The 17500-nt window shown below is 34.5% G+C and overlaps 1 protein-coding gene across 1 annotated transcript in view; it reads right to left on the bottom strand.

Annotated features, from left to right (window-relative positions):
* Nucleotides 1-17500, bottom strand: part of LOC137633112 (repetitive organellar protein-like) — a 40212-nt gene that overhangs the window by 21377 nt on the left and 1335 nt on the right. Inside the window, exons 2-3 of the mRNA XM_068365273.1 lie at nt 15967-16769; nt 15444-15639 (exon numbers count right to left, since the gene is read on the bottom strand). Coding sequence (XP_068221374.1) covers nt 15444-15639; nt 15967-16769 — 999 coding nt within the window. The remainder of the gene's footprint in view (nt 1-15443; nt 15640-15966; nt 16770-17500) is intronic.

Raw genomic sequence — 17500 nt, 5'->3', positions numbered from 1 at the left:
GCTTATACACAAACCCTTGCGAGCAAAAACGTCACAAAAATTCAAAACGGCTAATGCATGAGAAAAAAGGCAAGCTTAAAAAGGTTTAAAGAGCTCCTGTTATCAGTACGGTGGGAGACAGATATAAATATATATATATATATATATATATATATATATATATATATATATATATATATATATGTATATATATGTATATATATATATATATATATGTATATATATATGTATATATATATATATATATATATATATATATATATATATATATATATATATATATATATATATATATATATATAGGCCTATACCGTTATACTATACGAGCGTGTGTGAAACGCGTATGGTACAAAAGGAAAACCCATCCAATTCTCCCTAATATCAGTTAGGACTAATGATAGGTGTTTTGGTTGCTTTGAGATAAGCCTCATACAGTGGAAGGTACATACTCTTGCCGCATCAGAAGCCTGTTTAAAGGTCGCTCGTGAGTGACAGAGGCAATGGACAGGACAAAGCCTTACAGACTGACCAAGGGGTTAACCACTCCACTGTAACTTCAGCGGCTACTTCCTACGTCGTAAGGGTAGAAGAGACTATTCAGATGTGGTAAGCACCTCTTCTAGGACACTATAAAATCAAACCATTGTTCTCTAGTCTTGGGCGGTGCCATAGCCTCATTACCATGGTCTTCCACTGCCTTGCATTAGAATTCTCTTGCTTAATGGTACACTCATGCACACTATGTTTCTCTATTTGCTTTCCTCACTGGGCTACATTCCCTGTTGGAGCCCATGGGCTTATAGAAACCTGCTTCTCCATCAAGGGTTGTAGCTTAGCTAGCAATAATACCATACATATGGCCAGCGCCGAAGCCCTCTATCCACCAAGCTAGGACCAGGGGGGATCAGGCAATGGTTGCTGATAACTCAGCACGTAAACCTACAGGCTCCCACAACACCCCACCCCATCCCTAGCTCACAAGGGTGGTGAGATTACAGATACAATACTACTAGAAACTATCGAACCTGAGCGGGTCTCGAACTCCCATCCAACAGATTGCTTAGCAGGGAGGTTTCCAGTGGGCTACCACAACCATAAGGAAAGTTGAGTTTATATTGAATAAAATAGAAAATCTAAGTCACTATTTCTAAGTATCGGCAAGAGCCCGTGCCAACGTTATTTTCCGGACTTGAACTACAACCAATAAAACAACAAGCACAAAGATACTGACCTTAAATTTGATCTCTCTCTCTCTCTCTCTCTCTCTCTCTCTCTCTCTCTCTCTCTCTCTCTCTCTCTCTCTCAGTATTAAATTTGGCCTATTTATTATATCTACAATACAAAAGGAGATTTGGGACCCCCTCAGGGAGTTGATTAACTCTTGAGGATCGACTGGGGTTATCAGGTAATTTCTGATGTTAAGGACCACCAGGATTTGCATTTCAACGAAAAAGGATCCAACTCTCAAGAAGATGAACAAGCACAAGGACAACAACAATAACAACAACAACAACAGAATAAGAAGAAAAAAAACAATAACAACGACAAGCAGATGAAGAAAAACAACAACAGAAGAAAAACAATAATAACAACAAGAAGCAGAAGAACAACAGAAGAAAAAGGCAATAAAAAACAAGCAGAAGAAGAAGAACAACACCAATAAAAACAACAAGCAGAAGAAAAACAACAACAAAAGAAGGACACGAAAAACAAAAACAACAGAAAAAGAACAAAAACAGAAGAACAAAAACAAAAACAACAACAGTAACAATAACAACAACAATCAGAAGAAGAACAACAATAACAACAACAACAGAAGAAAAACAATAACATCAACATCACCAAGCAGGAGAAGAACAGCAGAAAAAAAACCTTAAAAAACACAAACAACAGAAAAAGAACAACAACATAAGAAGAAAAACAAAAACAACAACATCAACAACAGAGGAATAACAGCAACCACGACAAGAACAAAAAAAAAAAAAGAAGAGGAACACTGACCTCCCACGAAGAAGGCACTGGAGTCACATGAGAGAAAACGAATAGGACGAAACCGCCATATTAAATCATGAAAGATTTTACGCAAAAAAAAGAAAAAAAAAATAACGAAAACTGAAGTGAAAGACAAGGAGATAATCCCTGAAACCCAAACGCACAAATAATGAAGGAATGAAACTCAAATAATCAAAGAAAATTAAAAACTCGACTGCAATTTTTACGATTCTAAAGTGAATACATATCAATTGATCTACTGAGATTACAGATATTCCAGGCGGATGGAATATGCCCCAGTAATGACGTACTTCACATTCTCTGTAACTGTTTTTGCAATCCTTATTCAATGCATTTTTTAGAATGTGTTCACTAAATTGCAAATGGGGGAAAATTACGATTGCGAAGTCGTTGCTGAACTACGTTATTTTTTTATTTGATTTTTGTTCGTTTAATATTCAATTATCTCCACCAACGAAGTTAGGCGGAGGTTATGTTTTAGCACCTGTTTGGTCGTTTGTCAGTTTGTTTGTGAACAATTTCCTGGCCACAATTTTACACATAGAGTAGCTAAACTTCCAGGGATTAACTGTTATGTTGAGACGTGCAAGTGATTCAATTTTGAAAGTCCTAGGTCAAGGTCAAGGTGGAGTAAAGGTCGAGAAATAAGTTGCCGTGGCGGAGGTTTATGCTCTACTGAGTTTTAGTTTTAGTTTTTTTAAGTCAGTATTTTTTCCAAACTTCAGCTAAAGAGGAAATGCTGCTGAAAACACATCCAAACCTTGAAATACCTTTTTTTTCTTATATGACAACTGCTATCAATTAGGCTATATTTTTCATTCAATATCTTACTATAGATCTTGCAAAGATTCCGGGCGAAATAAGCCCCACCCCCTGATGACGTCATAACCAATCATATTGTCTACCACGTTAGCAGCGGTCACAATACATCCCACGCAGGAGACAACATGATTGGCTATGACGTCATCAGGGGGTTGAGCTTATTTCGCCCGGAATCTTTGCGGCGATTATAGTGTACTCTAAAAGCCAACAGTGAAGGTGATGTAATAGAGGGTCGGATTAGCAAGATTCTACATTAAGTAAGTTGCCCAAGGCCCCAGTAACCCGTTGAGATATTACTGCCAGAGAGTTACTGGATCCTTCGACTAGCCATCCATTTAGATACTACTGCTAGAGAGTTATTGGATACTTTGACTGACCATATAGTATTACATTGGATACCTCTCTCTGGTTAAGGGACATTTTTCCTTTCCCTATACGTGCACCTAATAATCTGACCTATTCTTTACAAACTCTCCTCTGTCCTCATACACTTGACAACACTGAGATTACCAAACAATTCTTCATCATTCAAGGGGTTAATCACTGCACTGTAATTGTTCAGTGGCTACTTTCCACTTAGTAAATGTATAAGACTCTAGTTATGGCAAGTAGCTCTTCTAGAAGGAGGACACACCAAAACAAAACCCTTTTTCTTTAATTTTGGTTAGTGCCAGAGCCTCTGTACCAGGGTCTTCCACTGTCATGCGTTTGTTACGCATCTTGTACTCTGAAACACACGACACCTGTCCGGGGAGGTGACACGGAGGTCTGGCCCCTGTGCCGCAAGTGACACCTTATCTGCGGGGAGATTCGCTTCTAGTGACGTCAGATTGATGGGATAGAGAAAGGGAGCCATTTTGGCTGGTTGGTTGGTTGCGGGAATTAATATTTGTGTAAATTTCGTTTTCTTGAGATGGAAATATTTCTTATTACCTCCGTCAACGAAGTAAGAAGGAGGTTGTGTTTTCGCCCCTGGTTATGTGTGTGTGTGTGTGTGTGCGCGCGAGCGCGCGTGTGTGTGTGGGTTTTTGAACAACTTCCTGTATTTCGTTTTCTTGAGAGATGGAAATATTTCTTATTACCTCCGCCAACAAAGTTGGAAGGAGGTTATGTTTTCGCCATGTTCGCGTGTTTGTTTGCGTATGTGATGTGATGTGTGTGTGTGTGTTTGTTTGTAAACAGCTTCCTGGCAACAATCTTAATCATAGAGTAATGAAACTTGCAGGGATTAACTGTTATGTAAAAGGCGGGAAATGATTAAATTTTGGAAGGTCAAAGTCAAAGGTCAAGGTCACGGTCAAGCAAAATGTCCAATTCACGTAATCAGCCATAAGTTTGGACATTGTTGTCACAGACACTTCACACTTGGTTCATATTTGAGTGTATGAAAATTCACGCCAATTAATATATGTTAAAGTCAAAGTTCAAGGTCAAGGTCGAGCAAAAGGTCAAGAAAAATCCTGGATCCGGATGGTGATCCGCAACACAGACAGAATGTAATCGCTTCCAAGTTAGCCCATTTTCTTGTAGTTTCCTTATTTCCTATCCTCCCTGGGCTATTTTCCCTGTTGGACCCCTTGGGCTTATAGCATTCTGCTTTTCCAACTAGGGTTGTAGCTTAGTAAGTAAGTAAGTAATAATAATGATAATAATAACAATAATAATAATGATAATAATGATGATAATAATAATTACAACAACAACAACAACAACAATAATAATAATAATAATGATAATAACAATAATAATAATAATAATAATAACCAACAACAACAACAACAACAATAATAATAATAATAATAATAATAATAATAATGATAATAATAATAATAAAAGTAAAGACGTTCCATCCTAGTTAGAAATGATTATTCCTGTCCCCGGCCTGGACTTCTGACTAATGCACCGAGCGATCCGGGCTGTGAACGCTGCTTTATGCTAATGGATTAGACCTGCTATTATCATTCATTGTTACTTCCCTTTTCCTATATTTTAAGGGACTTTTCTCTCGTTTTCGTTTCACCGCGTATCCTTGAGTTAACTGACCGTCAGGAAGTAGTTTTTCCATTCTAAAGTTTTGTAACTTTTACATTTTCTAAGCCACATTTTCTTGTCCATTCATTCTACAACGTAGAATTCCCGTCATTATTATTATTATTATTATTATTATTATTATTATTGTTGTTGTTGTTGTTGTTGTTTTTGTTGTTATCCTTAGTATTATTATTATTATTATAATTATTATTGTTGTTGTTGTTGTCATCCTTATTATTATTATTATTATTATTATTATTATTATTATTATTATTATTATTGTTTTTGTTGTTGTTGTCATCCTTATTATTATTATTATTATTATTATTATTATTATTATTATTATTACCTAAGCTACAACCCTAATCGAAAAAGAAGGCTGCTATAATCCCATGGACTCCAACAGGGAAAATAGCCAAGTGAGGAAAGGAAATAAGGAAACAGATAGAATAGCGTGCCTGAGTGTACCTTCACGCAAGAAAACTCAAGACAGTAGAAGATCACGTATAGAGGCTATGGCACTACCCTAGACTAGAGAATAATGGTTTGATTTTGGAGTGTCCTACTACAGCATTTTGATTTTTTAGTTTTGTAACTTTTTACTTTTTACAGAACAACTTTTTATTTCCTCCTTTCGCTCAGCATTGTATCTCTGAGTCACCAGACTAGAAGTACTCAACCTTTTTTACCTTTATAACTTTTATTTGATACTTTTCAAATAACTTCTCTCTTCTTTTCTTTCATTAAAATAACTCCTCTCTTCTTTTCTTTCATTAAAATAACTTTTCTCTTCTTTTCTTTCCACCAGGTGGAATTATTATATCTCTATACTCTGTTTAGCCTTTTGTAATCCATTGACTTTACCTGATAATGGGAGCAAATTGTGAATAGAAATTTATTAAGTGTGTACTTGTTTTCAGACAGTAACTGATTACATATATAAACATTAACATCATGGTAACCCATTGGAAAGGTGCCTGCCTGGATATCTGTTGGACAGGAATTCGAGGCTCGCTCAAGCTCGAAGGTTTCTAGTAATGTCTGCAACCTCACCATCCTTGTGATTTAGGGATGGGGGTTTTGGTGGTGCCTATAGGTCTCTCTGCCGAGTCATACGTAGCCATTGCCTGGTCCTCCTTGGTCCTCGCTTGATGTAGAAGGGGCTGTGGGCACTGATCATATGTATGCCAGTCTAGGAATCTAGGGCATTTCCTGTCTCTTACCTCTGCCATTCACGTCAAACTTTAAACCTTTAAAAATAGATTTTGACTCAAAATAAGGTCGAAGGGACACGAACTTCATAAAATAGTGTTTTGAGGACTCACGTGTGATCCTCCCAAGCCCCAGGGATTCAAAATCCCAAGGCTGGGAACCCCTGTGATGAATCCCCAGTTTGGGAGACCCTTTCATGAACGACCATTAAGAAAAGTATGACAGAAAATTGAGAAACAATTTGTAATGAATTGAAAAGCGAAATGTATATAAAAAGATATTTTTTTTCAAATCTTTTAAGATTTAATGTAAAGCTAACAATGAATTTATTTTAAAGATTTAAAATAATAATAAAATGTATGGATTAGTAATAACAAAACACTAGAAAAGCACTCTGAGAGTGCAGACAACCACCACGAGCTTGTTTTACGAAACCAGCTTGCCTTTCCCAGAATCAATTTAGACCGCATGCGTATTTGAAGTCTGTGTGACAACCATATGCGAACTTATGTTAATTCGGACGACCTTTTACTTGACCTTAACCTTTGACCTAAGACTTTCAAAATTAAATCACTTCCACTTCTAAACAATTAATCCCTGAAAGTTTCTCAAGTCTAAGAGTGAAATTGTGTCCAGGATGTTGTTCACAAACAAACAAACAAACAGGGGCAAAACATAACCTCCTCCCAACTTCGTTGACGGAGGTAATGAAAAAACATCGAAAAAAAATCGAATTATATCAACAAGTGATTAAAAAAAAATAATAATGGCAAATTTGTACACCTTAAAAAAAATGTAAACGCAAACTTTTCTCATTAGTTGATGCATTAGTTGAATCAAAGGGAAAATATAATGAGCTTTTAAAGAGGGCCACCGATTCTATTACTCTGAAGCGATATTAGTTTTTGTTTTTTCCCAGGGGTGAGATTACTGTATTACCCAGGGGTCATATTACAGAATACAAAGGTTGTAATGTTTGCTTCTGGGTATCGTTTGATGGAAGGCTTGGAATAGTCATAAAACATTCTATAAAAGGAAAAACATATAATTCTAAGTTTGAATAATAATAATAATAATAATAATAATAATAATAATAATAATAATAACAACAATAATAATAATAATAACAATAATAGTAATAATAACAATAATAATAATAATAACAATAATAATAATAACAATAACAACAATAATAATAATGAAAATAATAATAATAATAATAATAATAATGGTCCCTTCGAAAGCTCAATAAATTTCATTTTTTTCAGAAAGTGTGGGTTATTTTATTTATCATAAATGCACGGGAAATTGTGTATTTTAATGTATATATATATATATATATATATATATATATATATATATATATATATATATATATATATATATATATATATATATATTCCTGTCACGCTGAGCGGCAACCACTTGTAGTAGTTAGGGACAAGGGGGGGGGGGGATGGAAAGGATTGAATCTGTGTGTGAGTATGCGTGTGTGTGCAAATCTATCTAGATATTTAACTGTTATTTTAGATGGGTCACATAGGCCTATAGTATTAAAATGAAAAACAAATCAAAGCTCAATCTTGAACTAATTAAACCTAAATAATCTATTTAAACTTTAAAGGACACTCATGAATGGCAGAGGCAAGGGACAGTAACATTGCCCTATCAAGCAGGACAATGTCCTAGAGACTGACCATATATACATATGATCAGCACCAAGCCCCCTCTCCATCAAGCTAGGACCAGGAATGGCCAGGCAATGGCTGCTGATGACTCAGCAGATAGACCTATAGACTCCCCGAAACACCCCATCCTTAGCTCACAAAGATGGTGAGGTTGCAGCGACCAAAGAAACTAAAGAGTCTGAGCATGACTCGAACCCCAATCTGGCCTTCACCAGTCAGGGACGTTACCACCTCGGTTACCACAACCCTGATTTATGAGAAAGAGCATAATACTTTTTTTGTCTCATTAAATGAACACAAATGAATAACCATCTTCTCTTCACTTATGCATTTCGAAAGTGGAATCTATTCACTCGCGGTAATTATTTCCTCCCCATTAAACGATTCTCGTAATGACACGTAATTTGCCGCAGGAACTTGGTAATTAATTCCGCCATATTGATATTCTGTAATTTCTGTGATGCTGCTATAGATTAAATGACAGATTTCATGGAGGGGAGGGGGTGAGGTTCAATTCGGACGTTGCCAGATGTAAGAGAAAAAAATCTCAACAGGAATCTCAGTATATCCTACTGTAATTCCCGCAGAGATGCAAGATATCTGCTATTTCATTACGTGAAACTTAACAAAGTAATAACAAAAATACAGATATAAACTCAATACTTTTTACAATAGAAAACAGCAATAGATTTTAATTTCTCTTGACGTTTTTAACTTAATTTTTTTTTTATCAAATACATCCACAATACTACTACTACTACTACTACTACTACTACTACTACTCGTAATAATACAAAAAATACAGATAAATGCTCAACATTTATAACAATAGAAAACAGCAATAAATTAAAATTCCTCTCGACTTTTTTAACTTCAAAAAAAAAATATAGAGAAAATACGGCCATTGAGATGGGAGAGAAAAGATATGCAGATCTATTCAGCCGAAGCTTTTGACCCCAAAAAGATTTCATTCCTTCAGACGAAGACTGAATTAGAAATGGCTGAATCGATGTATATTTTAAACTTCAAAGAGGGGACCAGCTGACTGAAATTGTCTTGGCTTTGATTCTTTGGAGATTTTTATTTTTGGTTTCTTGGTTCTTAGAAATAAAGAAAATAAAAACAATGGTTAGTTTTATATTCACACTTTAACTGATGAATAATGGATGAAACCAATATTTAGGAAAAATTCCACCGTATCATCAGTAGTACGTTGTACCATTTACACTTTCTGCGCCATTCGCCTAAATATCTTGCGTGCACTTTTGTTTCTTAGACATTAACAACCTTTCTTTCAAATACTTCTTTTGTACACGTACGCACGCACACACACACACACACACACACACACATATATATATATATATATATATATATATATATTGGGTACCTTGTCGTGGTGAAGACGGTTTACAAATCGACATGACCAGCAAGCTGTACTAGTCAGGGTCACCTATACTATGTTAGTTTGTTGTGACTGGTCATATGAAAATCTCTCACCATTACCAAACCGCACTGGCCAGCATGGTGATGAAAACTGGTCAAACCCCAGATATGAATGAAGGCATGTCTGAGGACTTTGTCCTGCAGTGGACTAGAAACATCTGAATATATATATATATATATATATATATATATATATATATACATATATATACATATATATATACATATATATATATATATATATATATATATATATATATATATATATATATATATATATATATAAATATTTATATATATATGCACCTAGTAACTACACAAGTGTTCAAATAATAGAGAGAGAGAGAGAGAGAGAGAGAGAGAGAGAGAGAGAGAGAGAGAGAGAGAGAGAGAGAGAGAGATAGAGAGAAATCCTACAAGGTCAATATTACTTCCTGAGAGTAATAATAATAATAATATAATAATAATAATTCTTTATTTCCTATTTATACATTGGGTATTAATATCCATGTTAAGGATAATACATAGCATCAAGTACACAGAAAAACTAAACATAATATAAAAGTTTTAAAAGTATTGATAAAAATATACGTACTCAAAATAATGATAAAGAAACATTCAAAACTATAATCACGAGTCTTATAAAAGTCAGGAGAAAAACAAAATATATAATAGTTCTAAAAGTATTAATAAAAACATATGCATTTAAAACGTTAAGAGCATAAAAAACCATATTATAAGAACATTAAAAGTATTGATAGAAATATAAGTTGTTAAAACATTGAAAACCATAAAACATCATAAAAATCTTTAAAGCTCAAAGGTAAGATTAAACTAACACATTAAAACATTTTTAAATATAGATATAAATATTAGTAGCTAAAATATTAAATGTTTGATATAATATAAAGATCAAAATACCATTTAAAAGATGTTTCTTTAATTTGTATTTAAAAGACGGTAACGAATTATTTTCCTTTAAAGACCCTGGTATACTGTTCCAAAAACGTTACAAGTATTGATAGAAATATAAGTTGTTAAAACATTGAAAACCATAAAACATCATAAAAATCTTTAAAGCTCAAAGGTAAAATTAAACTAACACATTAAAACATTTTTAAATATAGATATAAATATAAGTAGCTAAAATGTTAAATATTAGATATATTATAAAGATCAAATACCATTTAAAAGAGGTTTCTTTAATTTGTATTTAAAAGACGGTAACGAGTTAGTTTCCTTTAAAGAGACTGGTATACTGTTCCAAAAATGGGGACCCCTCACTGTCATCTCTCTCGATCCCATATCAGTTCGAACTCTCCTTTCGAATAAATTGTTAGCCTGTCTGGTAATGGAGTTTACAGTCTGAAGATTATATAGCCACTCTGGTAAAATACCTCTTAAAATCTTAAAGATTAAAATACATACATCATATCTGTATTTCTCTTTCATTTTTAACCATCCCAGTTTTATTAGATGCGGAGTGATATGATCATATTTACTCACCGTCCCAAGGGCCACACGAGCTGCAAAATTCTGTAGTTTTTGTACTTTAATCAGGTGCTTATTATTCGCTGACCCCCAGACGGTGAGACAATAATTGATCAAGCTTAGAGCTAAAGATTGTACTACAATTAAGCGTGTTTCGGGTACAAAATAATTTTTCACTCTATTCAAATATATTAAGGTTCCCATAACTTTCCTGTGCATCTTGTCTATGTGTGTCTCAAAAGTCATATAATTGTCGAAGTAAACCCCAAGGTTCTTAACACTGCTCAGGGGTTTGATTTGACTGCCTTCAAAATTTATTGTCAGATTCGGATTAATGCGATTTAAATATTGCCTTGTTCCTATAAAGATACTTTGTGTTTTCGCAGTATTTAATAACAAACCCTTTTTTTGAAAGTAAACTTTGGCCATAGATAATATGTTGTTAGCTCGTTCCACGATAGCTTCTACATCGTTACTATCACCTTCAATAAGAATTTGCGTATCGTCAGCATATTGAACCACAAAGCAGTGGGGCAGGTAATTAGCTAGGTCATTAACGAATATAATGAATAAAATTGGTCCCAGAATTGAACCTTGTGGAACTCCAAATGATACTAGTTTGGTGGAAGACATAGTATTTTTTATTTTAACAATTTGATGGCGGTTGCTAAGATAACTCCGAAACCAGGCTGTATCAATGTTCAACATTTCGCATTTTCTGAGTAAAATTTCATGACTAACACTATCAAAAGCTTTTGACAGGTCCAAAAGCAAAAGTAGAGAAATCTTCTTATTTTCCATATTGTTGTATATTTTATCAGATATCTGGAGTAATGCAGTCTCAGTAGATAATTTTGGTCTAAAACCGTGTTGAGTTTTGGAAAGAAGCTTATGTAATTCTAAATATGAGGTTAAGTGTTTAGCAACTATTTTTTCTAGAATTTCTGACAGGACAGGCAGCAGTGAGATAGGCCTGTAATTACCCACTAAATCTTTATCTCCACTTTTATAGACAGGGACTACATACGGAATTTTCCACATTTCAGGATAAACATTAGTTACTATTGATGTATTAACGATGATCGTAAGATAAAAAGCTGTTATGAATAATGAATCTTTTATAAAACGGAGAGAGATTCCATCTGGTCCACACGCATTGGTCTCTTTCATATTTTTAATAGTTAAAATCACAGTCTCGCAATCAACAGGTGAGGGTCTAAAAACAGGTAAATTGTCATTAAAATTATCAATCTGATTGATATCTTGCAACAGGATTTCATTATTTGCCAAATCCTCTTGAGATTTTTCAAATGTCCTTTTTCCTACACCGGAAAAAAATTCGTTAAAATTTTCTGTTTTGGTTAATACATCCTCGCTGTTTTCAGTTAACTCAAAATCATTATTAGTAACTTTCGAAAGCATCTTTTTGGCAGTTTTCCATGTAGTTGAGATATCATTTATATTTTTTTCAAATTCATTGTTGTAATGTTCTCTACGACTAGCGTCAATTACTAATTTAACTGTCTTTTTCTTATCTCTATAATTCTCCCTAAGTAGTTCATTATAAGGATCTTGTTTCAGAAAACTTTGTATTTGATCTCTTTCTTTTATCGCAGACCTTATTTGCTCTGATATCCAGGGGGCTGGGGGGCGTACTAATTGTCTTGTCACAATGGGAGCGCAAGTATCAATGCATAGGTTCATGACGTTAGTTAACGTATTAACTTGAATACTTACGTCATCTGTATGCAAGATAGTGTTTAGAGTGTTCACTTCATTAAGTAGTAAGTTACAATATGTATTCTGTGAATAATTCCGTAAACAGCGAAAATTTTTATAAATGGGAGAGCGCTTTGGTTTTTTCATATTCACTAAAATACTAATTGCTTCATGGTCTGCGATTGGGCCCGGCAATATTTCTAATTTAGTTACCATAGTTTTGTTATTAGTGATGAAGAGGTCTATCAAAGTTGATGAATTCGAAGTTACTCTAGTAGGCCTGTCGATCAGTTGGTCTAACTTTACACTGTCAATAAGTCCAGCCATTTTATTACCAGCTTTAAGAAGGTCATCATTAAAATCACCAAAAATAAAAATAGGTTTGTTCCTTAGAACTACGTTTTTAAGAGAGTCTAAAATAAAATTAAAAGAATCTACAGTAGATTAAAGCCTGCCTGACACTTGCGCGCATTGATGCGCGCCAGTGCGTGCCACTTTTTGGCACGCACTGGTGTTTTTCGCGCACTGTTCACGACCAGTTCACTCCAGTTCGCGCATCGTTCACGCGACGTTTACGCGATGGCACGAATTGGCACGCGTAGTTCGCGCATCGTTCACGACACGTTCACGCGAGTTCACTCATCATTCCGCATCGTTTCCGCATTGGTCACGCCAGTTCACGCCAGTTCACGAATTGGCCACTCCATATAAAAACGGGGCTTCTCCAACCCGAGGACATTCTTGGATTGGCTTCGGAAGAGACAACAATGCTTTCTGTCAGAGACACCATTGCATTGAGGAGAAGAAACGTATCTTTTTCGTTTGTATTTTTTGTTGCCCTTTATTTTAGTTTCAATAAAAAAGCATTTGATTTACATATAAATAGCAGACATGAAATATGTACAAGTATTAAGAAAGCATTTTATTTTAACATTAAAAGCAGCAAACATGAAAAGTTTTTAGGCTGTTGATTTTAAGGTAATAGAGAAAAAAGTGTGTTGAAATAAGAAATCATTTTATTTTTACATTAAAACTGCAAACAGAAAAAATTTGTTTTGCCCTTCATTTTAAGGTAATAAAGAAGAATAAGTATGTTGATGAAATAAAACATCATTTTATTTTTACATTCAAACAGCAAACTTAAAAATTTCTTGGGTTTATTTTTCAGTTCATTTTTATTCAAAACAAAAGTTTTGGGTCTTGATTGGTAATAGAGGAAAATAAGTGTGTGCATGAAATAAGACATCATTTTATATTTACATTCAAACAGCAAATATAAACAATTATTAGGTTTATTTTTCTTTCCTTTTCATTAATTTTTTCGTTTCCTTTTTGTTTCTCTTCATTATAAAGTTATAGAAATAGTTTGAAATAAGACATCATTTTATTTTTACATTCAAACAGCAAATATAAAAACTTATTAGGTTTATTTTTCTTTCCTTTTCATTAATTTTTTCGTTTCCCTTTTGTTTCTCTTCATTATAAAGTTATAAAAATAGTTTGAAATAAGATATAATTTTTTTTCACATTCAAACAGCAAATATAAAAAACTTATTAGGTTTATTTTTCTTTCCTTTTCATTAATTTTTTCGTTTCCCTTTTGTTTCTCTTCATTATAAAGTTATAAAAATAGTTTGAATTTTTAAGATATAATTTTGTTTCACATTAAAAACAGCAAATATAAAAATTTATTAGGTTTATTTTTCTTTCCTTTTCATTAATTTTTTTCGTTTCCTTTTTGTTTCTCTTCATTATAAAGTTATAAAAATAGTTTGAAATAAGATATAATTTTTTTTCACATTAAAACAGCAAATATGAAAATTTATTAGGCTTATTTTTCTTTCCTTTTCATTAATTTTTTCGTTTCCTTTTTGTTTCTCTTCATTATAAAGTTATAGAAATAGTTTGAATTTTTAAGATATAATTTTGTTTCACATTAAAACAGCAAATATAAAAATTTATTAGGTTTATTTTTCTTTCCTTTTCATTAATTTTTTTCGTTTCCTTTTTGTTTCTCTTCATTATAAAGTTATAGAAATAGTTTGAAATAAGATATCATTTTTTTTTTCACATTAAAACAGCAAATATAAAAATTTACTAGGTTTATTTTTCTTTCCTTTTCATTAATATTTTCGTTTCCTTTTTGTTTCTCTTCATTATAAAGTTCACGCCCACTTCCCGCATCGTTCACTCCAGTTCACTCCAGTTCACGCCAGTTCCCTCACTGTTCACTCCAGTTCACTCCAGTTGGCGCATCGTTCACGGCCATTTAGTGCGTGCCAATGCGTGCCACAAACTTTAAACATTTCAAAGTTTTGGGCCCGCATGGCACGCATTGGTACGCTCTGGCACGCGAGTTTCCGCACTGTTCACGACATTTTCACGGCTTGTTCACGCGAGTTCGCGCATCAATGCGTGCCAGTGCGTGCCACGAATGCGTGCAAGTGTCAGGGGGGCTTTAGGATGGCGGTAGAAGCAACCAATAATAACTGAGGGTAAATAGCGGTGCTGTAGAGTTAACCACTTACATTCAACTCCCTCCTGCTTCTCAAGGCCGCTATCAAACTCGGCTACCTTTAAATGATCTCTTACATACACACACACCCCACCACCTCTGCCGTGGTCCTCTCTGTATAAATTATATGATGGTATATTAGCGCAAACCATCACTCATATTCGAAGACAACCATGTTTCACTTATGCACAATACATCAATTTTGTGTTGTGTTACCAAAAGCTCTATTTCGTGTTTGTGACATAATAAAGATTGAGCATTAATATAAAACATTTTCAGATAATTACTCTCTGCGGCACTGTCATCTTGGCCTACTACCTAATGATAATTATGATTATATTTGGTGCAAAGTCTACTCTTATGTCCATATTCCTGACATACATTACATTTTATTTTATGGTCAAATCTACAGTTGGATTGAACATGGTTGAATTCACCACAGTTAAAGCACCCCTTTCTATTTCTGTTCATGAAACTATTCCCATTTTTGCTGGTAATGAACTTACAATGAGCTTCGCGATTTTGTAACCTATAATTATTTTCCCTATGGTGATCACCATGTCCTCTATTATAAATGCGTGTGTCAGGGAACCTGTGTCTGGCATTGAAGTTTATTTGAGAATAAGGAGGATCACGATTCTCAACCTTTAATCTACTCTGATTTCGTAACGTAGTCCTATTTGTTTGATTACTATCTTTTCCCTGAAAGGGGGCATTCCTATTTGTATTAACTATTAGAGGCATGTGCTTTCTATTTGACCAATCACTTGAAACTATTTTTAATCGAGACGTAGAAGATATAGCATCTGACAATCTTATTGCAACCGATTCTACTCAAATTATCATAATCAAAATCTTCATGCCAATCATAGCAATGTATATCTACCTCACCAGTTCCCAGTTTAAAGTAATCATTAGTTTAATAAAGGTTACATCATTATCACAGCACCATTTACATATATTTTCGTTAAATAAATTAATCCTACCTGCCAGATCATCTGACTTTAGAGTGGGAACTAGTTCACATACTTTTACAACGGTATTTTCGTTCTTATTCTTGAGTTCGGCAACTAAGGTGCCAAGACAGTCAGTGATTCCTTCCATGGTAGTGTCCTCATCAAGAACGTCCTGGACGCCACAATATATTATACATTCCTTAATGGGATAGCTGAGTTTCTCTGTGATCCATGATTTTATTAAATCCACATTTGCCTCTTGAAGGGTCCTAACAATCACGTGGTCATCAAGGTCCTCGGATTTTATGCCCTGTAGGCATGAATCTCCTATCAATAGTATGTTCTTTTCGGGGAACACGTTTCCCCCCTCTTCGTGGGATTTGTCTTTACGACGTAAGGCAACTTCCAAGGCCTCAACTCTCTCCTCTGCCAATAGTAGTTTTGTCTTTAATTCGTTAATTTCAACTTCCTTTTCTGCTAAATTGTTATTGACAACGTAAAAATTGTCATTCATCTCTCTCACGAACTTATCAAATTTCTGGATAAGTTCAGTTAGATTTGTGTCTGCATTTCCTGAAGTATGGCTGTTTTCAGTGGACGATGTATAAGACGATGATGGCTGTCCATTTACTGACGAGTAATGTAACAGAATTTTGTCTATTAGCTTCTCTTTGGTAGTCCATATTCCTCCCAAGTCTAGTTGGCTGCAATATTTCTGCAACTCGCCTTTGGTGTAATTTGAGTGAAGAAACTCCCAAGATGGATTGTCAAGGGATGACAGTGGAGGGTGTGCCTTTCTTGGTCTCAAGTTGATGGATTTTGCAACTGGTGTTTCGATGGCATCTTCAATGGTTATTTCATTTTCACTTGTATTAGCTGGCATGTGATAATTATCAGAGCAGAATAATACAGTCAATGAACATATGGGCAACAAAATAGATATATATTTTCAGAGAAGCAATGGCAACTCAAGGGAAAAAGTGTCTACTGCGCATGCGCAACTTTAGGAAAAACCGGAAAGGGTTCTCCTTAGGAACTTGAGAACTTTAAAAAGCTAAAATTACTGTATTTGAATTATTTGGATATCACTAATTAAGACGCCATAACATCCTTTACACTTTCACTGACACAGTTCCATAGTCTATATCGGCACAACCATCCAAAATCCCCCACAATATCACAAAAATAAGGAGAAGCGGACAGCAGGTGTTGTTTACTTCAGAGAGAAAAAAGAAAAGAGAGAGAGAGAGAGAGAGAGAGAGAGAGAGAGAGAGAGAGAATTCATGTAAAAATCATACAAGGGCAATATCATTTTTCTGTTATAGAGAGAGAGAGAGGAGAGAGAGGAGAGAGAGAGAGAGAGAGCAGGAAAAGGGGGCGCCCACTGACTGCTGAAAGGCACTGCACATGTAAAAGGCAACGAGGGACGAATGACTTTTTTTTAATTTCTTCAAATATAAATTGAAAAATGTGTCAAGGGGAGACGAGAAGCAGTACACAAATCGGTCGTTCGAATGGACACTGATGAAACAGATTCGGCAGTTGGGAGTCAATTGGACGAGAACGAAAAGTGTTTGATGGAATATGGATGGCATGTCCAGCTGTTT

This window comes from Palaemon carinicauda, chromosome 42 (assembly GCF_036898095.1).
Source record: "Palaemon carinicauda isolate YSFRI2023 chromosome 42, ASM3689809v2, whole genome shotgun sequence".
Classification (NCBI taxonomy): domain Eukaryota; kingdom Metazoa; phylum Arthropoda; class Malacostraca; order Decapoda; family Palaemonidae; genus Palaemon; species Palaemon carinicauda.
This window is presented reverse-complemented; position numbering and strand designations above follow the sequence as displayed.